The sequence below is a fragment of the Urtica dioica genome, chromosome 2 (assembly GCF_054948205.1).
Source record: "Urtica dioica subsp. dioica isolate 48M chromosome 2, U.dioica_male_clone48M_v1_H2, whole genome shotgun sequence".
NCBI lineage: Eukaryota > Viridiplantae > Streptophyta > Magnoliopsida > Rosales > Urticaceae > Urtica > Urtica dioica.
The window spans coordinates 53,540,617-53,567,051 of record NC_142757.1 but is presented as its reverse complement, the minus strand read 5'-3'; the positions used below and the strand labels follow the sequence as shown (position 1 = coordinate 53,567,051).

The following is a 26,435-nucleotide window of genomic DNA, read 5'->3' as shown; positions in this document are numbered from 1 at the left end:
ATCTGTTTTTCTGTCACTCGATAAAGTAAAATAAAAACCGAATCATTGAGGCGCATATGTTTTCAAGCACACACGACACTAAATATTAACCTAAATGAAATGTGACACTTAAAAGATTATGTGAGTGTATGAGAGAGAGAGAGAGAGAGGTATATATAGCGGATTCATGACTTGGACCAGAACTCCATGTACAAGGCCGGGACATACCTTCTAGGTTAAGTTATGATCACACCTTCTAAAGGGTCGAAGACCTCCAAGCCTAAAACCGAGTCGAAAATTAGGGCAAATCTTCTGAGCCGAGTTTTAGAGATATACCTTCAAACTTAAGATATAGTGGAGCTTCCGGGCCTTTTTTTAAGTCGAGGGCGGCCCCGAGTCATTGGGCCCGATATCTCGAGTCCAAGGGTAGTCATGGGCATAAACAATATGTAATAATCAAATAAAAATAAATTAAAGACATACATTGTATTATGTATATGCACATCATTATTTTTTTTAAAAGTACATACACTTCAATTCTCTCTAATCTCTACTCTCTATGTCAATAATAATGAGATATATATATATATATATATATATATATATATATATATATATATATATATTTATTTTACAGTGACGACGAATATCGTTTTGACAGTAGTACTTTACTAGTATTGGTGCAGTCAAGTACGTACGTACTTCGTTGTGTATAATTAAATTATATACTGAAAACGGTCATTAATGTTGATTGGAATCGAACAAATTAATTAATATGTTACTCTCTACGTCCATATTATGTGGCGGTTATATAAAATAAAAATGAAACTATTTAAATACTTGCGCTTGTAAATCATATTTAAAAATCATGATGCAGGAAATTTTTGTTTCGTTAATTCCGATTAGTGTGCAAGTTTAATGGTGGCTATAATAATGTGTAAATTCTATGAATTTAATAAGATAATGCTTTACGAATGGAATGCTTGGAATATGCATTTTAATAGGTAAATCACAGCTACGAATAATGAATGACGTAAATGTACCCATGAAGATCTAGTAAGGATATAACTAAATTGCGTACTTTTATGATCTTTCGAAGTCAAACCTAAATGTCTGAATAAATTAGATAATTAGAGATATTTTATGCTAGATTGTCGAAAAAATCATTAATAATCTAGTATCATTACTATGGTGTAAAGTATTTCATAGCGCCATATATAGAATTAAACGGATGAATACCCTTTCAAAAAGAAAAAAAAAGGTATTCATCAAATTGTTTAATTATATTTATAGCATATGAAATTAAATTATTGATCACTAAAACATTATTATTTATATAATATAAAATTTATCATTTCTCCCTATATTGTTAAATTTCATCAAATTATGGTATTTTATATTAACAATGTTCAAAAAAAAAAAAACCCATAAAAAAATTGCTTTGATTTTTTCATACAAAATAGTGAATATATTTATTTAAGTGCACAAAAAATTTCACTAGAATAAAAGTAAAACACTCATAGATATGAATAACATATTAGACACAATGCACATCAAAGTTGAAAATAATCTAACACTAAATATTAATATTCGCCGTTTTGTTCGTACTTCGGACAATAAACAAAAATTACGTTAGAAATTACAATTTTCATAACTTCAAGAGAGGCATTTGCCTCTTGATCATCATGAGGCTCCGAGAAAGGATATAGCGCACGTTAAAATTTGAACACGCGTTAAAACCATGACTCTATTATTTATCCTATAAGCCAATTTTTTTTTATGAGATGGCTATTGAAAATATAAAACTATTCATGTTTTTTTTTTCCCTTGTGTTGTAACTAAAAATACAAAGTTAATATGTGAAACCTTTAACTACAACTTTGATTTTTTGTTTTTCAACTACTTTATCAACAAAAAATTGTGTAGTAAAATTATTTGAATTTGATAAAATATGATCAATAACACATAAATGTTTGTTTCAGATTCATTAGTGTAAAATATTAAAAAGAATTGACTCGTTGGACAAAAAAAATAAAGCACAAAAACCACAGTAATAAAAAAAGTTTAGTTCTATAGTTCGTCGTGGATTTAAATGCAATAATTTCTTAGCCATTAAATATATTTCAAATTTTATAGATTTAAAGTAATTTTCATGGTGTTATTAATGAGATCGGACTAAATTTCTCATTCATTTTGACCGTGTTGATCGGTCAATAGAACTTCTTATATATATATACATTAAAAAAACACTTCCAAAATATCCAAATCCAAAGACAATTTTATTTTTGTCCTTCCAAAATTCATTCACACATACACACTAGACCAGTAGAGCGTCACTCAACTCCTTCAATCACATATTTACGGCAATACAAATAAAAGTGGGTCCCACTGACCATAGCTTTGGTCAGATCTCTTCTTTTTTCGGGTCCCAAATCTCTCTCTCTCTCTTCCAACGGTGTTCCTTCGTCTTCAGACCAAATTCTCACCCTCTCTTTCAGACGCATTTTTTAGGACTTGTTGGACTCAGTGAACCCAAACAAAAAAAAAAAAAAGCGCAAAAAAAAAAAAAAAAGCGCAAGATAGCGACTTTCGTGGGAAAGAGAGTTTTAATTCCATTGATTTCAGTATTGGTTTCTCTGCTTATTAAACTCTTCGAAGATCTGAATTTCTGAACTCTATTAAGATTTTCTTCTTCTTCTTCTTCTTCCCATTTCTCTTCGCTCGAATAAAGGTAAATATAGAAACTCTTTTTTGCGTTTCCATTGTCTGTTTGTCTAGCACTCAATTCTCGCACTTTCCTTTTCCTCTACTTTATTTATTTTTTACTTTTATTATCATTTTGTTGCTGGTTTTAATTTTTTACATGGTTTTTAATTTTTGCAGGTTTTTAAAAATCAATTTATTTAGGTTTGAAGCTTGATTGGTGAAAAGTGACGCGATTGTTTGTTCAGATAGACGAAGAACTCTGGTTTTGAGAAATCTCCTAAACGCAATCTTTATATATTTTTTAATTTGCGTTTTTTGGATTTCGAAGCGTAGGATTGATTTTTCTTCAACGCCACGGCTGAGATTTGAAAGTCCGGTAAGTAATCAGATCTGAACTCAAAATTATTTTTGAATATATGATAATTGTTATCATGGTTCTTCTACTTAGATCTACAATGCCTCATAGTTCATCCTATTTCAATTCCTGCAAGGTCAAAATGCCTCTATAAAGCTTGAAAGCCCGTGAAAACTAATTATTTTTTTTCCCTGTTTTTGGCAGTGTATACATATTTATCACTGCCTGTTTAAAAAAACATAACATCTTCATAAAATTCGTTCCTATTTTTTCACTGTTGATTCTTGCCAACCATAAATCCATTCTATTTAAAAATCTTGTGTATAAGTATATCCACCGAATAATGAAAGCGCTTTTCAGAAACATATTCCATCATGATTTTTTTTTTTTTTTTTTTGGTTCTTGCAAAAGGACTCCACATTAACTGTAAATTATTTTTCATTTCCAGAGCCAGAGATTGTGTGTACAGTGCAAAGCCATGAACATTATGTATTTGGGAGAAGAGAGCTCTCGGTTCGAGTCGGCGTTACCTTCGACCACATCGAGAAACATGTCGTCGTCTTCCTCAGCGGCGTTCTTCTCCGCCAACCAGTCTCCGTTCTTCTCCCCGAGGTCTCCGGCGATGACGTGTCACCTCTCGGAGTCGACGAGGTCCGAGGCGACGAGCCTCCCTTTCAGCCCCGAGCCCGCAGCGGCGGCTCCGCCGGCGAATCTTCAACAGTCCGATCGAATATCGTCTTCCGCGGCCGCCGGAAACCACCGCCGGGATCGGCGGTACGGGGGAGAATCCGGTCCGGTCTCTCTTTCCTCGAACCGGATCCGGAGCTGCGACGTGTTCATCGGGCTCCACGGCCGTAAGCCATCGCTGCTTCGGTTCGTGAACTGGCTCCGAGCTGAGCTCGAGGCTCAGGGGATGAGCTGCTTCGTCTCGGACCGGGCGCGGCTCAGGAACGCGCACAAGCACGGCGTTGTAGAGAAGGCCATGGACGTATCGTCGTTCGGCGTGGTGGTTTTGACGGCCAAGTCGTTCGGGAACCCCTACACGATCGAGGAGCTCCGGTTGTTTTCCGGGAAGAAAAACCTCGTCCCGATCTTCTTCGAGCTCAGCTCCGGCGAGTGTCTCGTCAGGGACATCGTCGAGAAGAGAGGCGACCCGTGGGAGGAGGACGGGGGCGAATTGTGGGCCCCGTACGGCGGCGACGAGAGCGAATGGAGAGAGGCGGTCCGCGGGCTGTCCCGGGTCGCCGCCGCGGAGGATTGGAAGCTCGAGGCCCGGGACGGAAACTGGCGGGACTGCGTCTCGAGGGCGGTCGCCTTGCTGGCGACGAAGCTCGGACGGAGAAGCGTGGTGGACCGGCTCGCGAAGTGGCGGGAAAACGCTGACATGGACGAGTTTCCGTTCCCGAGGAACGAGGGGTTCGTGGGTCGGAAGAGAGAGCTCTCGGAGCTCGAGTTCATGCTGTTCGGCGAGCTCGTCTCGGGCGAGTCCGAGAGGGGTTACTTCGAGCTCAAGGCACGTCCCAGAAGGAAGAAAGACCCGGGCTTGAGCGAGGACTATCACAACCACCACCAAAACCGGCGGAGGAAAGGGAAGGACGTGTGGAAGGAGTCGGAGAAGGAGATTGAGATGAACACGAGGTCGTCTCCTCCGACGAGGTCTCGCCGGAGGAGGCGATCTTCTTCTTCGGCTTCCTCGGCGGCGGCGAGGATTCAGTACGGGAAAGGGATCGCGTGCGTCTCCGGCGAGCCCGGGATCGGAAAAACCGAGCTCCTCTTGGAGTTCGCGTACCGGCACCACCAGCGGTACAAAATGGTGTTGTGGATTGGCGGCGAGAGCCGGTATATTCGCCAGAACTACCTGAATCTGAGGTCGTTTTTGGACGTCGACGTGGGCGTCGAAGGAGTGAGCAGCTTCGAGGAGCACGAGGACGGAGCGGTGGGTCGGGTCAGGAAAGAGCTCATGAGGAACATCCCGTTCCTCGTCGTCATCGACAACCTCGAGAGCGACGAGGATTGGTGGGACCGCCGCCCCGTCATGGACCTCCTCCCCCGATTCGGCGGCGACACCCACATCATAGTCTCCACGCGCCTCCACCGGCCCCTCAACCTCGAGCCGCTCCGGCTCTCGTTCCTCTCCGCCGCCGAGTCCATGTCCCTGATGACTCAGTCGAGCCCGAGGGAGTACACGATCGCCGAGACCGACGCGCTCCGAGCCATCGAGGACCGGCTCGGCCGCTCCACGATCGGGCTCGCCATCGTCGGCTCGATCCTCTCCGAGCTCCCGATCACGCCGAGCCGCCTCTTGGAGACCGCGAACCGGATGATGATCCCGGCGCCGAAAGCCAAAGCCTCGTTCCTATCCCAGCTCTTCGAGGTCTGCTTCTCGATATTCGACCACGCCGACGGGCCCGAGAGCCTCGCGACGAGGATGGTCCACGCGAGCGCGTGGTTCGCACCGTCGCCGATCCCGACCCGCCTCCTCGCCGAAGCCGCCCGTCGGATCCCCCGGAAGACCCGCCGGAGCACCCGCCGGCTCTGGCGGGCCCTCCTCCGCTCGCTCGCCTGCGGCCTCGCCCCGCCGCCGGAGCTCTCCGAGGCCGAAGCCTCGTCGTCGATGCTCGTCCGGTTCGGCCTCGCCCGGGGCGGGACCCGCGACGGGCTCGTCCACGTGGCGGGCCCGGTGCGGCTCTACGCCCGCGCCCGGGCCGTCCCGGGGGTCCCGCGGGCCGTGGTGGAAGCCGTGATGGGCCGGGGCTGGGACCGCCACGCGGACCACGTGTGGGCCGCGTGCTTTCTGCTCTTCGGGTTCGGGCGGGACCCGGTGGCGGTGGAGGCTGAGGTGGCGGACCTGCTGGCGATGGTGAGGGAGACGGTGGTCCCGTTGGCGGTGAGGACGTTCCTGTCGTTCTCGCGGTGCGGAGCGGCGGTGGAGCTTCTGAGGCTGTGCACGAACGCGATGGAGGCGGCGGAGCAGGCGTTCGTGACTCCGGTCGAGAAGTGGCTGGACGGGCCGGTGGTGCGGTGCTGGAGGCCGGTCCGGACCGGGGCCCAGCTCAACCCGTGCCTATGGCAAGAGCTCGCTCTGGGTCGGGCCGCGGTGCTCGAGACTCGGGCCAAGTTGATGATCCGAGGAGCCCAATTCGACGTGGCCGACGATCTCATACGAAAGACCGTCTTTATTCGGACCTCCATTTGCGGAGAAGATCACTCTGATACCGCCGCCGCCAGAGAAACGCTCGGGAAGATCACGAGGCTCCTCGCCAACGTCCACATTCATACGTAGCCAAATCATTTTTTTTTTTAATTAATTTCTAAATATACAGGAAGAAGAAAAAAAAAGGAGAGAGTTAATGTATACAACCAAGATTTTGTTTATAACCATTTTGATCTTTCTAAGGAATATACTTTTTTTTTTTGGTCCATTGTTGTTATATAATTTTTAACTTGAAAGATTTCTTGGAACACAGGTTACCAGTTATTAAGGTTTTAACTAGTAAACCGTTATTTAAAAAAAAAAAATAAAAAAAATAATCATTGATTGTTCTATAGCCGTGTTCACTGAATAAACTTGTCTAAAACGTGAACCAATAGTTGACCAGTTAAAATGAAAATCAGAATTGCTTCAGTATGTAACGTTCATAGTTTATGCATATACAGTGAAGTGTGAACCAAAGAATATTATTTCAATAGTGGTATAGTCTAATAATAATAATAATAGTATCTCTTTTTTTTTCTTTCGAAATAATAATAGAATCTCAGTCGCCATGTCTTTTAGTTGTGTAAAATAATGGCAGGGTCCGAAATCTTATCATAATTTTGATTGCTCTGAGCTGAGAACCTGAGACACATTGTGAATGTCAGTGTGGTTATGAAAAGAACGTTTTCAGTTCTGTAGCAGAGAAATAGGGTTCAAAATAACGGGTTGTTTTACAGCTGGGTGAGTCACAGTCACTGGTAGTGCTGAGATGGCACGTTCAGAATTCAGAGCGGACTTGTAGTTTCTGTTTTTATTAGGCTGAGACAGAGAGACCCACCACCAATTTTGTTCTTCGGGTCAAATTTCGCGGTGTTTTTTCTTCTTCTGTTTTTTCTGGGTCTACAAGACAATGAAAAATAAATTCAGAGACAGAAGAGTGAATTCAAATAAGATATTTGATCGTACTAAATAATAACATACTAAATCCAGGTTTTATTAAAAAAAAAAGTGTCAGAAATTAGAAATATATCTATCTTAAGGTTTATTATGTATTTTTTTTCTTCTCAATTAGTGGTTTCAATTCAATGATATTTTAATCCAGAGAAACATATTTTTAATTTTTTGTTTTTAACAGCTTTTGAGAATAAAACTGATTTTTTCGTTGTTATTACTAGTTTAAAACTAAAATATTGGTTATTGTAGCTTATGTTTATTGATTTTTATAAAACTGACTTCATTAGATTATGGAATTTTTTTTTTTTTTTGGTAGCATTATGGGTTCACATAATTTAATATCCTAGAAAAAAAAAATGTTCAAATATGTATAAAAAAAAAATAGTATTATAACTTCGCATAATATCCTAGAAAAAAAAAAAAAAAAGTAACTGTTAATTAAATGTAAAATGTTTCTCAAAAGAACAAAATTAAAATGCCCTCACGCAGGATCGAACTACGGACCTTCAGTTTACAAGACTGACGCTCTACCACTGAGCTATAAGGGCTTCCATGTCATAGTGTAGTCCTATAAATTATTTATAATTTAAAATATGACTTATCTTAAAAAAAAGTAATTTGACTTATCTTAAAGTTAAAAAAAAAAAAAAGTAATTTGATTTCGTAATTATGTGAAAGGTGGCTCTTGAGTTTCTTCTCTTTAATTGTTGAAACCAAGAAGAAGATAAACAGTTTCATTTCTTAGTAAAGAACAAGATAAACAATATCAAGTACACATTATTTGCAAACTAGTCTTTCTTTAATATTATTACTTACACGATATTATTAGTCGAGATTACGTAGGTCTTAAAAGTAAGATGAACGAGAGTATATAGAGGTGGTATGAAATTACCAATAGATTAACCACTTACGTAAACTAGTCTTTTGGCCGACAATATTTACATCATCTAAATACATAGTAAAATTATACCAACTACCATGAGAAAAGAGCCAAGGCAAAATAAGATCTTCTTTTTCTTTTCCCAACAAGACCTTCCTTTTTTTTAGATGGGTTTTATTTTAAAGGGGCCAAACATAACATAACATAACATAATATGTACAATAGAGAGTAGTGATATTTCTCATCTAAACACTTGAAGGATCAGAATTTCGGGCCACTTCGTCATCATCGCTTGACGAGCATTCATCTTCGCTCGAAACCTCATCCTCCTGTGACGTTACGTTCTCGGGCTTGGCATATTTCTCGCAATATTCTACCAAATATTGGGAAAAAATTTCGTTATCAGCATCTAATTCATGAAAAAAAAAGTTTTCACAATATTATAAAGCTACTTTTTTGTTTCTTCGTTCGTTCGTCTTCTAACCAAAAGAGTTTCCCCGACAAGAACAGGGAAGTGAAAACTACATAACATTTGACAAGTTAAACAATAAAGGTACATTTTGTTTCTCCGTTCCTTTGTCTTTTCAAAAAATTGTTTTTTATGATTTTTATTTACATTTTTAAACCAAAATTATATGATTTTTTTTTAATTTTATATTGTTATCATATACATTTATAAACCCCTTGAGTTCAAAATCTGACTCAACTGCTCTCAGCAACGTAGCTTAGCTTCTAAGTCTTTCAAACATTGTGGAGATTTAGCAAACATCACGTGCACTATAGGCATAAAAACTTGAAGAAAGGCACAACCTTTTATTCGTTTTTCGTATGAGACGCGATCGAGCGTCAAGAGTCTGAGCGCTTCGATATTCCATCCATGCGATGGCTCCGGATACAAGAGTAGCTGCGGAAGAAACATTTCGAACACATTGACCAGGTCTGAAAGAAGCAATCACAAAGAACTCAGAAACGATAAAATAAATACATCATGGGATCCTTTTGGATAACTTAGGTTGCAAGTTATTGATGTTATCGAGCATATTACTCGTGTTCTATGCATATTTATAAATAAAAAGTTCTAACGGCATTAGAGGGTACACGAGACGATTATAAGCATTCGGTTCAAAGGGGTTGAGTGTTTGTAACTATTCGTTGTTTTTGTAATTTGATTTTTCGTAGATCATTTAAGATCATCGAACCAGGGTAAAATCATGTGTGTGTGATTGTTTCTCACTCTTCGTCCTAATTCGGTTATGCCAAAGACTTGGAACTCAAGAAATCAGTTCTTAATAGAGTTTTTCAAAGTTTGTCACTACTAGAGCTCAGAAGGAAAAAAAAACTAGTAAAAATTTATGCAAGCTTACCGAACATGGGACTCCATTTCTGGTGGATAACGTCTAAACAAACCTCCCCGGACCTGGAATTCAAACAAAACCATATCCCACTTTCAGGTTCCGAAAACGAAAAAAATAAAATAAAAAAAATCAATGATCTTTTTTTTTTTGTAAAAAGACCCACTTTTCATCGATATTCGGATGGTAGATTTTGGTTATGAAAGTAATGGACGGACATTTGAAGGGATAGTCTTCTGGGAGCTTTACCCTTATCTTCCACACACCTCCCTCATAAAGACCTATATGTATATATGTATAGAATAATAAGAAGAAAACATTTTTCATAGAAAAACACTAATTACATTTAAATAGAAGCTGAACTAAACGAGTATTCAAAATCAAAATGAGGGTTTCTGGTCAATAAATCTCTAAATATATCTAAGAAAAAACAAAAACAATCCGATTCAGCACCTTCTAAACAAAATTTATGAAAGACAAACGAAATTGGTTCTTTAAATCAACAGATTTGAAGATATAAAATTAAAACAACGAAGAAATCAAAGGAAATTCTTACTATCAGCAGGTCCATGGAAATCGACATGAAATTCACATAAACTGTCTTCGATCGTATCAACCTTGTAATCTTTCATCATTCTGGGGTTTTATCATACAATTTAAACAATAATTAAGCAAAATCGAATAAAATAAACTGCGAATAATTTGGCTGAGAAATTAAACCGCGAAAAAGAAAACGCACAGCTTCATGATATCTAATTCTCGGCGTTTGTTCTGCTTCGACATTTTTTTTTTTGGTTTCTCGCAAAATGGTTGAGAGAGAGAGTCAACAAAATTGTGATCGGTAGCTTTAAATTGACGTGGGCCCACTTGAGATAACTTTAGCTCAATGCATTTTTAATTTAATACAATTTCTTCTTCTAATTTTTAAAAACAACGAGTTTATCAAGCAAACTTACTTTATAACCCCATAAAAAAAAAAAAAAAAAAAAAAAAAATTATTCCCGACCTAAAAAGAATTAGAGTATACTATTTTTATTTTTTTTTACTATAATTAGACTACTTTATTTATGATATGCTTCATTTAAAAAAAAAAAATGAGTCGAGGAAATTAATTTTTCCCAAGACTTTTCTAAAAATATTCCACTCTTATTATCAATTGCCACGTAATTAAATTTGACTAAAAATATTCCACTCTTATTATCAATTGCCACGTAATTAAATTCATGTGGCTCAGTTAGTTATAATTTCGTTTTGTATGGGTTTTATTTTTCAGGAATAGAACACAAAATTTCATGTACAAAAACTTTGATATCTCGCAAAATTAAGGATCGTCTCTAAAGACGAAACCATTTCATCGTTGCTCAATCAGCTTTCATCTTCACTCGGCTCCTCTTCACTCGAGGATGGCTCAACGTTCTCCGGCTTGGCATATTTCTCGCAATATTCTATCAAATATTTGGAATATAATTTTATCAGAACCTTATTCAAAAACGAAATTAAAATCATATCTATGAAGCTGTACACCGAGCTACGTTGGCTCTTCTAGAACTTAAAATCTTTCCAAATGCTCGGAAATTCTAAATTGCTTTCAAAGGTTCGATAGCTCTGTAATTTATGAAGAAAACAGTAATGCTCATGCTTATAAGAAAACCAATGAAATGACTGAAACTACGAAAGTAAAAACCAACGCAGAAAAATCTATGAAGCTCTACACCAAGCTACGTCGGTTTATCTGAAATTGAATTTTTTTTCCAAACGGTTCGAAATTCTATATTGCGTTCATAGGTTCGATAGCCCTGTAATTGTAAAGATTTAAGAAACCAATGCAACGACTATAAAACCATGAAAAGGGAATTTGATTACAGAAAAATAAAATTACCCTTGAATCAATGAAGACGGAACGAACGGTAAAAAAAACAAATCATGTAAGGCTTATTCTGGTGTTACAAAAATTCCAAGGAGAAAGATCATCACATCTAAACTTAAAATATATATACACGACACAAACATCAGACAAGAAAACAATCCGAAAAAGCCTAATCAAGCATCATATTTACTAAAGGCAGAAATGTAATATATATGTTAAAGCAAGAATTAAAAAAAAAAAAAAAGTCTTGACCTGTTACTCGTCGATCGTATAAAGCACGATCACGCATCATGAGAGAGGCCGCTTCTTCGTTCAATGGATCCAATGGATTCGGTTCCCCCAAAAGTTGCGGAAGAAATGTTTCGAACACGTTCACTAGCTCTATAACAAAATCACAAAAAAAAAAAAAACTCAAAAGAATAAACCAAACAAGAAGTTGAAAAAAGCTCAAGAAAACCCGGCAAAGTTAGTTTACCGAACATGGGGCTCCAATTCTGGTTGATGACATCTAAGCAAATCGAGCCAGACCTGAAATTCAACCGATTTTTTTTTTTTTTTAAATATGAAATTTAGCCATTATAAATTGACCGAAAAACAGAACCGAGCGATCTTTCGAGAAAAAATAAAAATGCTCACATTTCATCTACATTCGGATGGTAGATTTTGTTTACAAAACAGATCGATGGAGACTCGTACGGATAGCCTTCTGGGAGCTCCACTCTCACCTTCCACAAACCCCCTTCGTAAAGACCTGAAAAATGTTTTAATTAAGCCCTAATAACAAAATTGGAATCGAAAAAATAATACTAAATTTCCCTCTCTGCGCGAATCAATTGCAGCGAAAATGAATGAGATGGTGTGGTGTTTGAAAAATCTCATTCTTAGTGATCAAAACAATTTAAAGAGAAAATGTGTCCAAAGTCCCAATCTGAAAACCAAATCTCAGCGATACAATGAATATTTTTGCATAATATGAGCTCTTAACGAAACGAATTTTCAAGACTAGGGATGAATAAATAAATAAATAAATTCACCAAATATTGGTAAGAGCAATAGAGATTGAAAGGAACAAGAAATAAAAAAAAAAAAAATCGGAAAATTCTACGAAGGAACACATACAGTAAATCAATGCAGTGAATCATTGTATCGAACTGGAAAATAAAAAAGAAAAAGAAAAACAGTGAAGAAACGACGAAGCAAGGAAAATTCTTACTATCTTTAGGTCCATGGAAATCGACGAGAAATTCACGCGAGCTATCTTCAATCATCTCGACCTTGAAATCTTGCATCATCCTGGGTTTGTCAATGTATAACCAAGAAAAAGAAGAACTTTAAAGAACTGTGAATCAAACAGCTGTAATAAACTCTGAATAAATTCTTGCTGGGAAGTTGAAGCACGAAAAAGGAAAAATAAAATAAATAAATAAAATACAAAAACGAACAGTCTCATCATATCATTGTCTCGGCGTCTGCTCGGAGAATTCGCTGCCATTTTTGGAAAGAAATTGAAAGTTCGGTGAGATGATTGAGAGAAATGAGTCGAGAGAGAGAGAGATTCTGTTTCTTCTTTTCTTTTTCTTTCAATAATAACTATTGAGAAAGCGGTTTTACTGTTGAGACTTGAGATTCTAAATTACATTAAGCTAATTAACAAAACTCTTTTTTTTTTTTTTGGCCACTTCGTTTCTTGCTTAACGGAAATTTATTTCTTTAGGATTTATTTTTACAGTCTAACAACCCGGAGTCATTTTTTTCGTTTGGGAGTGGAATTTTTGTATTGTTTTTTGAAAATGTAGAACATTTAAAAGAGTAACACGAATAAATGTTAAAAATATACAACAGTTCGAGAAGTATGTGAAAATTTGCAAAAATTTCCTTTTTGTTATAAGGATTTGTGAAGGGTTATTATTATTATTATTATTCTTTTCCTTTTTTCTGTTACGTAAAAAAAAATGTTAATGTACTGAAAAATATTAAAAAAAAACAGTATATAGATCATGTAACTTGGACTCCAAGTTTGTTCTCTCTCTCTCTCTAAATCAGGTAACGGGCTCCAAAATTGCTCTCTCTCTCTCTCTCTCTCTCTCTCTCTATCTCTCTCTCTCTCAAGTTAAAGATTCTTTACATATATAATATTTCAGGATTTATTTTGTAGATGATTTTTAAGTTCTTTTGTAGAAGATTGAAACTAATTTCGCACGCCGAAATCTCCATGAATTTAATTAACAAAATATTAGCTAATCGATCCACCAAAATTAGGAGACAATCTTTTGTGGTTGATTTTTTTACGTTTTAGATGATATAATTCGGGCAGTTTTCATTTTAAATTCTGAATAGCCTTAAAATTTCGTTACTAATTAAGATATATTGTCACTCTCTCTCTCTCTCTCTTAAAATTACGTTACTAATTAAGATATATTGTCACTCTCTCTCTCTCTCTCTCTCTGATCTCTTATTCTTCTCGTCGGCGATTCCGATGATTCTAGCGAGGGCTTGTGGGTAAGGCTATGCCACTTGTCGACGGCGGTGAGGACGTCGCCAAATCCAACGAGACAGAGGCAGAGGGCGCGGCTGCAAAGTCCCAGTTTCCATGGCTTCAATTTTCGCGTCTATATTAAAAGGCTTAAAAGGTACGCTTTCGAGTGTTTTCATGGGTGTTGAAGACCTAAATTTTAGTGACAATGTGTTGTAAATATGAGTTTTGTTATTGATTTTTTAGCACATCTGCATGTGCCTATGAAATGGCAAGACTTATTTCCCTTTGTTTAAAAAAAAAAAAAAAAAAAAAAAACACACACACACACTACGTTGTCATATACTTGTGTAAAAAATTGTAAGAAATATTGTTATTTTAATTTTCGTTATCGGGGATCGTTATGAACTCCAATTTTGATTTTGATTTTGATTTTGAATTTGAATTTGAATTTTGAGTGTTTTATTGCATTTCATCTTGCTTTTGGGGATCGATCAATTTATGTGTAATCACGGCGCGTACGGTTATCATTGTAGAACCAGGTTATCCACGACGGTGAGAGAAAATCAGAACATGTCTCCTGAACCAGATTCAAATATTGACGATTCAAAAAACACGTTATCGTCAATAAACACGTTAATATGTGTAAATATGTGTAAATAATTGTAAATAATAGTGACAACGTGTGTAAAAATTTGTGTAATTTTTTTTTTATCTACTAATAAAAAAAGGGCTCTGTAGTTATATATGCATAATAGCCAACGTTCGATTAATTATAGTTAATTAACCACTGATTCTATTAACAACAATTGAATTGAAAATTTTGCCCAAATAATTTTCGCCTATTGATAATTAATATGCGAAAGTTATTCAAGCAAAAATGTCAATTACTTTTTGCTAATAGAATCAGTGGCTAATTAACTGTAAAAGCTCGCTAAGGGCGAATTGAAGGGTATCGACTTGAGACCCCCTCCCAAGAAAAGAAACTTTAATTCCCAACCAAGAGGAAACCCTTCCCCAGGAAATTAAGAGGGGAAGAAATACCGAGGAAGGCACTCAAACCGCCTCTCAGAATCAAACAAAACCTAGAATCGATTTCATAATGGGCAGTTCAAAATTTTGTAGCGAGTCCGTAAACTCCATAAAAGCGCATCAGCGCCGGGTCATAAATGTCCCTCAAACCACTCTAAAGGATCACAAAGAATCAACGATCATCTTCAAGGAGAGTGAGGCAAAGGGACTAGTCACGCCCCATGACGACGCGCTAGTCATCGAATTAGATGTATCAAACTGTGTGGTAGCACGAATCCTAGTCGATAACATGAGCTCGGTAGACGTAATCTTCAGGAGTACCTTGAAGAAGATGAACATCGACGATTCTTGGATTCTTGAACCGCGATGATTTGTAGGCAAATCCTTAATCTCCCACATCGAGCATATTCGAATTCTCAAAGAGCCAAAACAGGATGCGCTCTGGGTCGGCGACGAAAAACACTGCAAGTAGCTTCTTTCGATCCGAATAATACCTTATGGAATAAAATCTTGACTAAAGATTCATGAGGGCTAAGTTCTTTCTCTGGAGAGTCGCTCGGCAACAGCAAACGCATAAAGGACGGGCTGGTCTCATCCGAGGTTTGTCTATATTGGCGGTTGTTACCTTTGTTCTATAATGATACGAATCTTGCCAAGTCGTTTTTTATTTTGTATTTTTGCTTGAACTCCCAGAGTTTTCTAGTGGCTTTTTGCCCATGAGCCGTGTCAATGGCGAGTAAGTTTAAGAGCTCCGATTTTTTTGCGTTTGGGGATATCCAGCCCCTTTGAGGGATCTTCTTGTGCTTAGTGCTAATGGAAACAAAAAAAAAAACAAATTCATTCAACAAATTAAGTCTGTTACATAAGGAAACTACACAGTATAAATGTAGAGTATAACATTGAAAGAAAAAAAAAACACTATCATGTGTATATATATAGTCCCTTTGTCATATGGTAATAGTTGACTAAAAAAAGTGATGAAAAAACCTGCTCTCAGGCGAAACAGAAGGAATATACAGAGCTCAGATACCCAATCTGAACCAACAAACATTCCAAGCAAGTCAAGCCATATAAAATAAAAACGAATAAAAACCCACCTCGGGCCATCTCTATCTCACCCCGTTTTCGGTCTTCCGGGCCGGGTCGAAACCGCATTTGGCCTCCTCGGGTTCAGAGCACTGCTGGTTCTGAAGGCAGACCGGGCCGGAGAGATCGGCCGAGCCGTTCCCGTACTGACCGCCGATGGACCCGAACTCAGTCTCGTCATCATCGCTATCCGCTTCTCTCAGCGTGACCCGGTTCTGATAGCTCCTCTTGCGGACGAGGAACACGTTGAAGTAGTAGCTTATGATGCTCTCCCTCGTTTTTTTCAAAAACCACCAAACTCTTCGGTCCCCGAAAGACTTGCTGTTATTGCTCGACGAAGACCTGACCACGTCCCTGAACTTGGTCTCCTCCTCCAAGCTCCAACCGAGCGAGACCTCCTCTCCCATACGGTGGAACCTCCACCGGAAGAACGCCGCCCCGAGCTCGAGCTTCAGCCTCGTCCTCGCCTCCGCCACGTGGAACCGCACGCACTCGCCGGAGCCCGGGAACGGGCACTTGCAGAACCCGCCGCGCCTCCCTTTTCCGGCGGTTTCGACCGCCGGAGATTCCCCTCCGGCGCTCTCCGGCGGAGGCCAGACCCGCGTGCCGAGCCATTTGGGGTCGTCGCTCTCGCGGGCCCGGCCGCCGGTCCATTCGGGCACTTCGGCCTGGAAAGCGGGCCCCACGGAGACGTGCCTCTCCTCGGCCGGCTCTTCGCCGGAAGGTACGTCCGAGGAGGCACGAGGGAGAGGCTCGGTGTCGGAATTCGGAGGCGGTGGTGGTGGTGTTGTTGTTGTTTCCTCTTCGGGTTCGTTCTCGGGCTCCGGTTTGTGAGGGTTTGACTTGTTGCAACAAGGGCATAACCGGGATTTCACAGCGATAGGCACCCTTTTGCTGAATCTCAGCCTCTCCGACGAACCGCCTCGGTCCTCGTACATCGATGGATGCATCTTCGGCTTTTTCTGCAAGTTAATAAAAAAAAAAAAGGAACATTTAGACGTTCATGTCGACCTTCTTTCGCAGACTCTCTTAACCATGGAGATTCAATATTCTAAAATTATCGAAATTCACTGTTCAGGGATATGAATATTTGTCGACTAGAAGGTGATTACTAATAGCCCTTTACAATTTACATAACTAATAGTACCCAAATTCAGAGCCAATTAAGGGGGTTTTAAAAATTCAATCTTTAAGTTCAATAGTTGCTCCTCTTTCTCTAGTAGCTTCTTCAACCTTTACCACCTTGACTAAATGAAGTAAGTCCATTTTTTTTCTACATTATATGAATCGTGCGTATCACAAAATCAAGAATCGAAACGGAAAAACAAAACCGTATATACTTTACCTGGGAATTAGTTTCTTCGTTGTTGGAAATTGAATAATGAACACGCCTTCTCAGGAGCAAAGTCTCTCTCGCCGTAATCGCCTGAGCGAAAAACTCTTTCCCGTCTTTCTCCTTCACCTCGGAAACCTCTCCGACCGTCCCGAGCGGCTGATTTGCCATCTCCTTAAGCCACGTCATCATTTCCGACAAGCTCTCTCGCTTCCTCTTACAATCCTTCCCTTTCTCAGCAACCACCGTATCGTCAACCTTCTCGCCGCTGCGATCCTCAATATCGCCCCCGAAAAGTACCTTAGGAAGCAGAGCCCTAAACTCGGCCTCTAACTCTGAAGACAAGAAGACGGGACCGAAATCCTCGCGAAAAATGCTCTCCCGATCGACGACCCATTTCTCGAAATCGCTCAAGTACTTGAAATAGACGAGCTTCACGGAGGCACTGGCTCGGACCCTGAAACCCAGCTCCCTAGCCACGAAGCTCCAGAGCTTTTTCTCCGTCACCGAGCCATACCCTCCTTTCCCTCTCACGATGCTGAACAGTCTGAACAAATCCACGGGCTCTCTATCACAGTCGAGGATCGCCGGTAAAGGCCTAAACACACCATTTTCAACAAAGGCCCTGATAAATAGAGACACAATCTCGTCGAACAACCCTCGTAACCTAACTTCACTGTCTTCGGACTCATCATCATCATCGCTGACGATAATCGCGCTGTTATTCTCGTTAGTGCAGACTTTATCAGCCGAATCCAAACCAGACCCGTTTGCTAATAACAGCCCTTGTGATCTAGCTTCGCTATCCTCGGATTCATCGTTCTTTATGTCATAGTTACCACCGTTATCGTCATCATCGTCAATAATAATAACAACGCTCTTGTTCTCGCTTGTTCGGACATTCTTAACCGAATCCGAACCAGACCCATTTGCCAAAATTGACCATCCTGCCATGGACACACTAAAAAACCAAAGAATTTTTTTTCTTGATTTCCCCTTCTGTTTCTATTGTGCTCTATAAAGACCAATACCCACAAAAAAAAAAAATGGAGGGCTTTTAAAAAGTCCGACTCTTTTTTTTCCTTCCCTTTCTGTCTAATTCTTTTGGCCCTGAGATTTACGTTAGACTTGTATTACCTCATTTTGATCTCTTCTTTGAGATTCCTGGAGCTGATCTCTTCTCTTTCACTGGCTCTCCCTATCGCCGATTGGAAGTGATGAACATAACATAACCTATTTTTATTGGGAGCTCGGCAAAGATGAAGAAGAAGAAAAAGAAAAGCCCAATGAAGTTGTGGAACAGTGTTCCGGAGGAAGAAGAGGAGAGAGAAATAGAAGGGTTTTTGTCTTTTAGGACAGACACAAAATGTAATTATCTAATACTGGCATCGTTTGGCATAGTTTTGTTTTAAAAAAAACGTTTTTAGATTCAGTTTTTGGAAAAAAAAACTGTTTTTTTTTAAACTGACAGGTGTTTGATAAGCTGTTTATAAAACAGTTGTTGTTGGTAACAAAAACTGATTTTGCGTTTGGTAAAATAAATATATTACAGTAAAAAAACTAAAATAGACATAAAATAAATATTTAACAGTGCTATGAATAATCACGTGGGGATATTAAAGTAATTTTATATCAAATACAAAAACGTTTTTTCTAAAAGCTAAGATTCGTAGCTTTTGTGACTCATGTACAATTTTTAAAATCGTTTTTGATATTTTTTCTAAAAATTGTTTTACCAAACAGTAAGATTGCAGTTTGTTTTTTCCTAACAGCAAAAATAGGTTTAAAAAAGCTGTGCCAAACACGCCGACTGTATGTAAGAGAAAGGGAATTCGATCTATCGGTAATGACCGTATGAATATGATGCTAAAGGTTTAATTACAGTTGTCTTATAAACCCTTGCATAAATGATATCGGGTAAAAAGGGAAATTTAATTTAAGTTAAAAAAAATATTACAATAGAAATAGTTAATTTTTTTTAGTAAATAAAATTTTTTTGTGCAAAAAATAAAGTAAAAAAAAAAAATCAAGTGTTAATTTTGTTGGTCAACCTTAAAAATCATGATATTCTTACTGTTTGGTAAAACAGTTTTTAGAAAAAAATTCAAAAACGATTTTAAAAATTGTACATGAGTCACAAAAGCTAAGAATCTTAGTTTTTAGAAAAAGCGTTTTTGTATATGATATAAAATTACTTTAATATCCTCACATGATTATCCATACCACTGTTAAATATTTATTTTATGTCTATTTTAGTCTTTTTACTATAACATATTTATTTTACCAAACGCTAAATTAGTTTTTGTTACCAGCAACAACTGTTTTATAAACAGTTTACCAAACACCTTGTCAGTTTTTGAAAAAAACTGTTTTTTTCAAAAACTGAATCTAAAAGCACTTTTTTTAAAAACAAAGCTATGCCAAACGATGCCATTATTTTAGTGGGATTAACTGCACCCTTGTAAGACTTCTAATTAAATTGAATGTATTTGATGTGTATATTGTATTAGACATGACGAAAATAACAAGAAGATTATTTAAATTAATAGAAAAATAATTTTTTTTCCTTCCTTCTAACGGATCAAAACTGTCGTTCGGAGTTTCGGACTAGTTTTGATATTTTGTTCGAATATTTATACCCAATTTAATGAGTTAACCGTTCTATTTTATTTACAGGAACAACGGACAACATATCTTGAGGGAGGGACTACGCAATATAATAATTAATAATAATTACAAACAATATATCTTTTTTTTTTAATATTCATTTTTGAGCGACTCATCAGACACCAGACGTTTATATTCAAGGGACTAAAAAATAAATACAATGAAATATGATAGGAATGGAATCACATCCTTCGCAAAATTTCCCTTCCCTGTGATTTCTTTTTTCATACCCTTTTTTTTCTCTCTTTCAACTATATTTCTTACATAGCTAGCTGACCAGAAAAGCTAACCGAAAACACAGAAAAGAAAGTTCTTCCCAGAAATATCTGCTACTCAAAAGCCGTACTAAGCAAAACTTATCACCGAATCAACCGTGCAATAGAATAACATTTCCTGTATCGGAACACGTGTATTAATTAATTAACATAAGATCGCTAAAAAAAAAAAAAAAACTTTTTCTTGAAAACGAAGGCTAACCTGATCTAACACGAGACAGGACTGAGTTTCACTTCAGGTTTGTCCGTTCAAGAATGCACGCTCGCATCGCATTCAGTCACGAGTTTCGGACTGTCCATGTCATACCCTGCGACGAAGAAGTCGACATTTTAGTCCACAACAAGGTTTAAATAAACCACACAATAATTCTTGGGCGAGAATATTTTTGCCGGACAGTTGATTTCTTCCAAACAAGTGTTAAAATAAGGACAGTTAATTTCTCACCGTGGTCTAAAAAGTAAAAAGAGATTTCACTAGATGAACAAACTATGACCTCCTCCAAGGGGTACTCTTGGCTGGAAAACTACACTCGCATCGAGCTGAGGACACCGTTGGAATCCAATGCTCTGCAATGAGAACATAATCATAATAATAATAATAATCTAAGTTAAAAAAAACTAAACAAAATAGCAAAGATTTCAAATTTTTTGACAGTCTTTTTCTTTTTCGACACTGCATATAGAATATCTATCTCTGTACATAAATTTATTAACAGGGTAAATAAACAATTATTGACACTTTTGTTTATGTTGGCTATTGACTTGTTTAAGACAAAAGTTTGGCTATTATTTTGCAAATTAATCAGTTCCGACCGGACCTAGACTTAAAAGACACAAATGTTTTTGTTACCGGGATGGCAAATAGAACTCCTTGGGCGTCAACGATAACAGGCAAGCCTCTTCTCGCTGCGACCGGGATCGATTTCAGAATCCGAAGAGCTTTTTGAGCCGAAAATGTTGTGTGATCTGAAGTGGGCCTCTGCAACAAACTCGCGAGGTACAGCCAATCTGATTCCGCCATGTGGCGTACGTGCAGCACCGTGTCGTCCCCGACCTCACAAGACCCGCAATCACCGGTCGGAACTTCCTTATTCAGCTTCCACGTGACAAAGAACCTGTTCATGAGCGAGCGTTTTTCCCCGGAGCGAAGCTCCTGGCGATAAGCGCCGATGGACTCAACTCTCTCCTTCGGTTGTGACTCCGGAGAGAGAGTTTCTTCCGGTTTAGACCTGAACCGTTCGACCTCCTCGCTTTGCATCAGAAGAACCTTCTCGCGCGTCGAATCGCTGATCAGACCGAGCCTCTCAGCTTCGCTCAAAATCGAACCCGACGATGTCTCTAGAAAATGCACCTCCGCGGCGTCTGGGACCGAATTCTCCAAACACGATTTGCTACGCCGCACGATTTGCTCTATCTCGTTCGAAGCTCGGTGTTTCTGCTCTGCAGAGAGAGATTTCGTCGCTCGAGGCACGGGGTGATCGACGGAATAACAGACCAGGGCTTTGGTGCCTCTCGATGACGGAGCCGGACAAAGATAACAGCCAGCGGCTGTAAGTGAGGTCTGTGGGCAGAAAATTAATGTTCAGCCTCATGATGATTAGGGAGGATTAAGAAAAGCTAAAAGACAGTTTATAAGCTTTCTAGTTATAAGCTGACATTAATGTACCTTGCAGGGGAAAGTAAACATGTAGCCCGAGACCAGTTTTAAAGTACTGCCTCTAACTGGGCCGTTCCTTTGCGAGATGAACTGAAGGGTCGATGGAAAAAGAAATTATTAAATAAAAAATTATAATTATTTAAGATTTTTTTTTTATAAAAAAGTCATAGCTAAATATTACACTATTTTTCCAGCAAAAACAATTTACAATAATTTTTTTATTCTGCCCAAGGCCATGAGAGTAACGTAACAAGAGATCATTAAAATATAACAAAATTAGTACCTGCAAAATCAAAGCGACAAACCTTGATACGACGATGTCCTCGCTTTTCAACGAATTTAAGATCTCCAAGTTGATGACAGCATAGCCAAGCTGCGAGGCAAGGATTAATAAAGCCAGATGAAAATTTTCAACTCTGTAAACATAGCTCTCATGAGAATAGAAGAGACACGGAAAGCTTACATCCATAACTGTCACGGTTTTATTTATCAAGTTTGAGCAAGCATGATCAACATATGATCTCGTCCGTTGACAAGCAGATAGAACTGCTTGAAGCTCGGAGTTGAATCTACCTGAAAAGTAGAAAAAAAAACTGGTTTTTTTAAACTGCCAAGCTTTTTCCTTGTCGATAGTTCGAACCTATGGCTTCCCGAGGAACTCACATGAAGAGTAATCTCGTAAGGACATTCGAATCCTATTACGGGCATACAACAAGTTCTGGTTTGTTGGGTCCTCCACCCACTCTTGGAGACCACTTTGGCATATCTGCAAAAGAAGAACAAGTAAAATGATGCCAAACTCGAGAAAAGCACACTTTTTTTTTATATAGAGAAAGTAAGAATCGAAAAAAGTTTATACCAACCTTGTACATATCTTCTTTTGAAAAATCTAGGAGCGGTCTCACGAGAAGAATTCCATGATTTCTCGAATCGCAGGAGTGAGTGTATGCAGAGAAAATCTGAGACACGAATGGCATTCCAGCGAGCCCAAGCACACCACTGTTGCGAGAAAGTCTGAGGACAAATAACTCAGCCTGCAAAACCACTAACAAAAGCTCATTCAAGGGAAGTTTATCAACCTCAAAACTACAATCGTTCAATTGAACGACAGAGAACTTCGGAGCATTCCATCTAGACAAACCTGGTCATCGGCGTGATGTGCAATAAGTAAGACGCTAATCTGGTTCTGTACGCAAACTTTCTGAAAATGTTGGTACCTGAGATATCAATCTCATGTCTTCTTAAAACTATAAAATATATATATATACACACAAATAGAAACCCACACAGAGAGAAAGTAAGTAATGACCTCATATCACGAGCCGATTCCTGCAAGTGACCTTGTTTGGGTCGACCGTCCAACCACACACATTGGGAAATCTCACACTTGATTCCTACACCAAAAAACCATAGATTAGTCATCTTTTGCAACAAGCACATCATTTCTCACTTCATTTAGATGTACATCGATATAAAAAACATATACCCATTTCGGAGACCCTGCGAGAAACCATTTCAGCCTCGTCTTTGCTCTCGGAGCGCAGTCCGTGATCAACGACAATGGCGAGAATCCCGTCGATGAACCCATCCCCGTCACGAGAATCTCCAAGGCCATTGATCTTCCACTGTGCACTCAGAACACACAGAGCCATGCTATCTGGCCCTCCAGACACTCCCACGGCTATAGCAACAAGCACGTAATAAATTTCTCAGCATATCAAACCCTAAACAAAGACGACCAAGTGGAAAAAAACAAAAACAAAAAACAAAACAAAAAAAAAGAAGAAGATGAAGAAGAAAGAGAGATATTACTGACCGATGTGATGGTGCGGTTCGAGGCCCGCCATGGCCATTCTGTTGGCGAAAGCTTCGCTGTTCTTGGTCATGTTCGAGACATTTACAGCAGAGGAATTGCAATGACAGAGACGTCGAAGGAAACGAAGACGAAGGCGATGATAGTGTGGTAATAATGCTTTGGAGACGAAGAGCGGTGCTGAAATCCTACTTGCCATTGTAATCATCTCCGATGAGCTTAAAAAAAAACTCTCTGAAAATAAGAGAGACAGAGATCTTTTACTCGGACGATAATCCCCAACACCTATTCGATCAAATGCAAATGAAACGTAACGCTCTATGACCGATAACATGCAAACAAGCAAATGACAAAGATTCAAATTGATCTTATTTTTTTTTTTATCTCAATAGGCTGAAAGAAGGCAAAATTATTAATGTACATGAATTACATTTATGATACTCCTTACGGTCTTGAATGGGAAGTCTTGAGATCTCGTGGACTAGTCATAATTAGCGATTGAGTGTCATGGAGAGAGAGACCCAAATTGAAGAAATGAAAATTAGGTAATTGAGAATAAACTATCAAGGAAAGAAAAACCAAAGATTGAGCTATCTTCGTCTTGGCATCTTTCTAAATAGCATATGGCACATCGAATAGCTGCAAAAAAAAATGGATTAAAAAGTTCAATTGCATTCTCTTAAGAAACGTGAGAGTTAGGATAATTCATTTGAATTCTCAAAACAAGAATACAATTTTAAGACCCCCAGAAGTGTGTTTACAACATGAAATCTAGAATTTCCATAAACCCGGGCTCACAATGCTTCAAAATTTGCACTTGCAGAGTCAATAAGTAATAAAAAAGCCTAAGACATATGAAGAACAAGAGAAACAGAACTGGAAACCAAACTGCCTTCAAATTTGATGTCGTGTGACTCGGAAGTAGAGAAAGCTTGCTAACCTTTTGGAGACTTGTAAAGCAAAATTGTTCTTTGGTTTGAGTCACCAATAATCCTGAAACTCCAAACCGATCATGTTCAGTATGGTTAAAGCAAAAATAATCATCATCGAGCAGATTTACAGCTGAAATTTATTTAGAAAATATATGACATAAAACACAGCAGAATCAAAGAGAAAGAGTAGCGAAGGTTTTGTTTGGTAGTTCACTCAAACTGTTTTTTGTTTTCTGTTTTCTAATTTTTGTAGTTGTACTGAAAAATTATTTTGCAGTTGTTTTCAAAAAGCTGTTTGATACGGTTTTCATTTTTGTTTTTGAGGAATTGAAAAAACTGAAAAAACTGTTTGGTACAGTTTTCATTTTTGTTTTTGAAAAATGAAAAAAATGAAAACTGTTTGGTACATGGAAACAATTTCTTAATTCAATTTTTTTTCGAACATATATTTAACTACACAAAATATAAATATGATATTGTTGTCTAAATTGAATACAATAATTTTTTTGTCATCATAAATATGAAATCATGCATAATTATTCCACATAGCTTGAGCAATACAATCACATTTTTTGTTGTTTCTCTTCTTTAGATTTCAAAGGTGATTTGGATGAAGAGAGAGTCAAGGGTTTGCAGGTTCTCCACAGAAAGCGTCTGGCTCGAACGATCTGGCAGCCTCGTAACTCACAGAGAACGATCCAAGGAGACGATCACGAGTCAAAACCTCGGCGGTCTTAACATGATTCTCAACTCGTCACAAAATCCAACTTGTCATAAATTCTTAAACATGTCAATAAAATTCGCAACTTGTCCCAAAACACTTGACTTGTCATAAAAACCACATTTCAATCTCAAAAACCACAAACAAAAACCGAGCCCACATATCACATCTCAACAAAAACATTCTCAAATCCAAACCATTTCAACAATCATCATAGCCTCCTAATTTCAGCAAAACAATCCTCATAAATCATCAACATGGCCTCAAACAATGACATCAAAACAGGATTCCCAATCAAACGGATTCACACTATGAACCACACGGCTAAATGATACACGGCCAACATTTCCAACCCAATTCGATTCACAACTCATCATAGCCTCGACATAAGTTCATCAATCGCAATGATTATCCCCAATTTAGAACTTCAATCTCAAAACCCACGGCTGAGAAACAACACACACGGCCCTAAAACACATTGACCCACGGCCAAAATTCAAGAATTTCTCCAAGTATACATCCTCAAATCACCAATTCAAACCACAAACACTAGAATTGAACTCAATAAATCATCAAAAACACATCACCTTTACCAAACTAACTCGGAATCCAAACACCCCCAAAATCAATCCTCAACCCTAATTTCTTAAATTCAATTTGGGTAAAAGGATTTTACCTCGTTTTGGGTGGGTTTCAACTCTCCGGCGTTCAACCTCTTCTTTACCGGCGTCCTCTTGCTCGCGGCGGCTCTCGCTTCACGGCGGTCGCTCGGTCTCAGCTGGACGGCGCGCGCGCGGCTCGGTGATGGAGCGCTGGGCGAGCGCGAGCAAGGAAGAAGAAAAGAGGGTGCAAGAAGGGAGAGAAAAGGCGGCGGCGAGGGTGATGCTCGGTGATGATGGCCGATTGAAATTTTGTTTTTCCTTTGCTCTATTTGTGTTGGAGCTCGCGTGAAGAAGAGAAAAGAAGAGAGTAGAAGATAGAAGAAAGACGAGAAGTTGAGGCTCGGTGGCCGGATTTTTTTTTTTTTTTTTTAAGTCTTGCGCGCGCGGGTGAGGAGAAGGAGAAAAATTATTAAAAAAAAAATTCTAAAAACACCTTAATAAGTTTTGGTAGTTAACTCAGGCCGGATTTGTTTTTTATTTTATGTAGTTGGACTG

The 26,435-nt window shown here is 38.8% G+C and overlaps 5 protein-coding genes and 1 non-coding gene across 8 annotated transcripts; 1 reads left to right on the top strand and 5 right to left on the bottom strand.

The window, feature by feature from the left end:
• The first annotated feature begins 2,404 nt into the window (after window positions 1-2,404).
• LOC149405663 (Disease resistance protein (TIR-NBS class)) lies at window positions 2,405-6,440 on the top strand. The gene is made up of 3 exons (XM_089607923.1): window positions 2,405-2,710; window positions 2,863-3,061; window positions 3,489-6,440. Exon 3 carries the CDS (start codon window positions 3,519-3,521, stop codon window positions 6,321-6,323), a length of 2,805 nt encoding a protein of 934 aa, XP_089464049.1. The 5' UTR covers window positions 2,405-2,710; window positions 2,863-3,061; window positions 3,489-3,518; the 3' UTR covers window positions 6,324-6,440.
• Window positions 6,441-7,666: 1,226 nt separating this feature from the next.
• On the bottom strand, window positions 7,667-7,738 carry TRNAT-UGU (transfer RNA threonine (anticodon UGU)). The gene has a single exon. It is a non-coding gene; the product is annotated as a tRNA-Thr (tRNA).
• A 356-nt stretch (window positions 7,739-8,094) lies between these two features.
• LOC149405661 (ubiquitin-conjugating enzyme E2 6-like) lies at window positions 8,095-10,290 on the bottom strand. Its single transcript, XM_089607921.1, has 6 exons — window positions 10,162-10,290; window positions 9,979-10,058; window positions 9,589-9,703; window positions 9,435-9,487; window positions 8,881-9,009; window positions 8,095-8,443 (listed from the first exon to the last, which is right to left on the bottom strand). The coding sequence occupies exons 1-6, from the start codon at window positions 10,203-10,205 to the stop codon at window positions 8,316-8,318; spliced, it is 549 nt and encodes a 182-aa protein (XP_089464047.1). The 5' UTR covers window positions 10,206-10,290; the 3' UTR covers window positions 8,095-8,315.
• Window positions 10,291-10,461: 171 nt separating this feature from the next.
• Window positions 10,462-12,896, bottom strand: LOC149405660 (ubiquitin-conjugating enzyme E2 5-like). Its single transcript, XM_089607922.1, has 6 exons — window positions 12,732-12,896; window positions 12,503-12,582; window positions 11,926-12,040; window positions 11,765-11,817; window positions 11,542-11,670; window positions 10,462-10,867 (listed from the first exon to the last, which is right to left on the bottom strand). The coding sequence occupies exons 1-6, from the start codon at window positions 12,779-12,781 to the stop codon at window positions 10,788-10,790; spliced, it is 507 nt and encodes a 168-aa protein (XP_089464048.1). The 5' UTR covers window positions 12,782-12,896; the 3' UTR covers window positions 10,462-10,787.
• A 2,667-nt stretch (window positions 12,897-15,563) lies between these two features.
• LOC149405659 (AT-rich interactive domain-containing protein 2-like) lies at window positions 15,564-18,585 on the bottom strand. 2 transcript variants are annotated; one of them, XM_089607920.1, is made up of 3 exons: window positions 17,226-18,585; window positions 15,892-16,842; window positions 15,564-15,604 (listed from the first exon to the last, which is right to left on the bottom strand). In XM_089607920.1, exons 1-2 carry the CDS (start codon window positions 18,165-18,167, stop codon window positions 15,904-15,906), a joined length of 1,881 nt encoding a protein of 626 aa, XP_089464046.1. In that variant the 5' UTR covers window positions 18,168-18,585; the 3' UTR covers window positions 15,564-15,604; window positions 15,892-15,903. The 2 variants fall into 2 exon arrangements, with proteins under 2 accessions (XP_089464046.1, XP_089464045.1); XM_089607919.1 differs by lacking the exon at window positions 15,564-15,604 and having other exon boundaries at window positions 15,703-16,842.
• A 1,407-nt stretch (window positions 18,586-19,992) lies between these two features.
• RSY3 (Adenine nucleotide alpha hydrolases-like superfamily protein) lies at window positions 19,993-24,650 on the bottom strand. Of its 2 annotated transcripts, XM_089607917.1 has the most exons (15): window positions 24,566-24,650; window positions 24,056-24,264; window positions 23,629-23,859; window positions 23,299-23,493; window positions 23,122-23,206; window positions 22,954-23,029; window positions 22,676-22,846; window positions 22,476-22,578; window positions 22,276-22,385; window positions 22,096-22,185; window positions 21,822-21,902; window positions 21,006-21,716; window positions 20,601-20,722; window positions 20,358-20,463; window positions 19,993-20,273 (listed from the first exon to the last, which is right to left on the bottom strand). In XM_089607917.1, exons 3-13 carry the CDS (start codon window positions 23,831-23,833, stop codon window positions 20,630-20,632), a joined length of 1,920 nt encoding a protein of 639 aa, XP_089464043.1. In that variant the 5' UTR covers window positions 23,834-23,859; window positions 24,056-24,264; window positions 24,566-24,650; the 3' UTR covers window positions 19,993-20,273; window positions 20,358-20,463; window positions 20,601-20,629. The 2 variants fall into 2 exon arrangements, with proteins under 2 accessions (XP_089464043.1, XP_089464044.1); XM_089607918.1 differs by lacking the exon at window positions 24,566-24,650 and having other exon boundaries at window positions 24,056-24,538.
• Between the last annotated feature and the right edge of the window lie 1,785 nt (window positions 24,651-26,435).

Bases quoted from the DNA above. Each gene is read 5' to 3' on its own strand.
- LOC149405663 (XM_089607923.1), top strand. From the start codon at position 3,519: ATGAACATTATGTATTTGGGAGAAGAGAGCTCTCGGTTCGAGTCGGCG.
- LOC149405661 (XM_089607921.1), bottom strand. From the start codon at position 10,205: ATGTCGAAGCAGAACAAACGCCGAGAATTAGATATCATGAAGCT. The intron at 9,704-9,978 runs GTAAGAATTTCC...ATATACATATAG, and splicing joins TTTCCATGGACCTGCTGATA to GTCTTTATGAGGGAGGTGTG. The intron at 9,488-9,588 runs GTGGGTCTTTTT...TTTGAATTCCAG, and splicing joins CATCCGAATATCGATGAAAA to GTCCGGGGAGGTTTGTTTAG.
- LOC149405660 (XM_089607922.1), bottom strand. From the start codon at position 12,781: ATGGCAGCGAATTCTCCGAGCAGACGCCGAGACAATGATATGATGAGA. The intron at 11,671-11,764 runs GTAAACTAACTT...ATTTTGTTATAG, and splicing joins GAATTGGAGCCCCATGTTCG to AGCTAGTGAACGTGTTCGAA. The intron at 10,868-11,541 runs GTCAAGACTTTT...AATATTTGATAG, and splicing joins ATACGATCGACGAGTAACAG to AATATTGCGAGAAATATGCC.
- LOC149405659 (XM_089607920.1), bottom strand. From the start codon at position 18,167: ATGGCAGGATGGTCAATTTTGGCAAATGGGTCTGGTTCGGATTCGGTT. The intron at 16,843-17,225 runs GTAAAGTATATA...ATTAACTTGCAG, and splicing joins ACGAAGAAACTAATTCCCAG to AAAAAGCCGAAGATGCATCC.
- RSY3 (XM_089607917.1), bottom strand. From the start codon at position 23,833: ATGATTACAATGGCAAGTAGGATTTCAGCACCGCTCTTCGTCTCCAAA. The intron at 22,847-22,953 runs GTTTGTCTAGAT...GTGGTTTTGCAG, and splicing joins CACATCACGCCGATGACCAG to GCTGAGTTATTTGTCCTCAG. The intron at 22,386-22,475 runs GTGAGTTCCTCG...TCTACTTTTCAG, and splicing joins CTTACGAGATTACTCTTCAT to GTAGATTCAACTCCGAGCTT.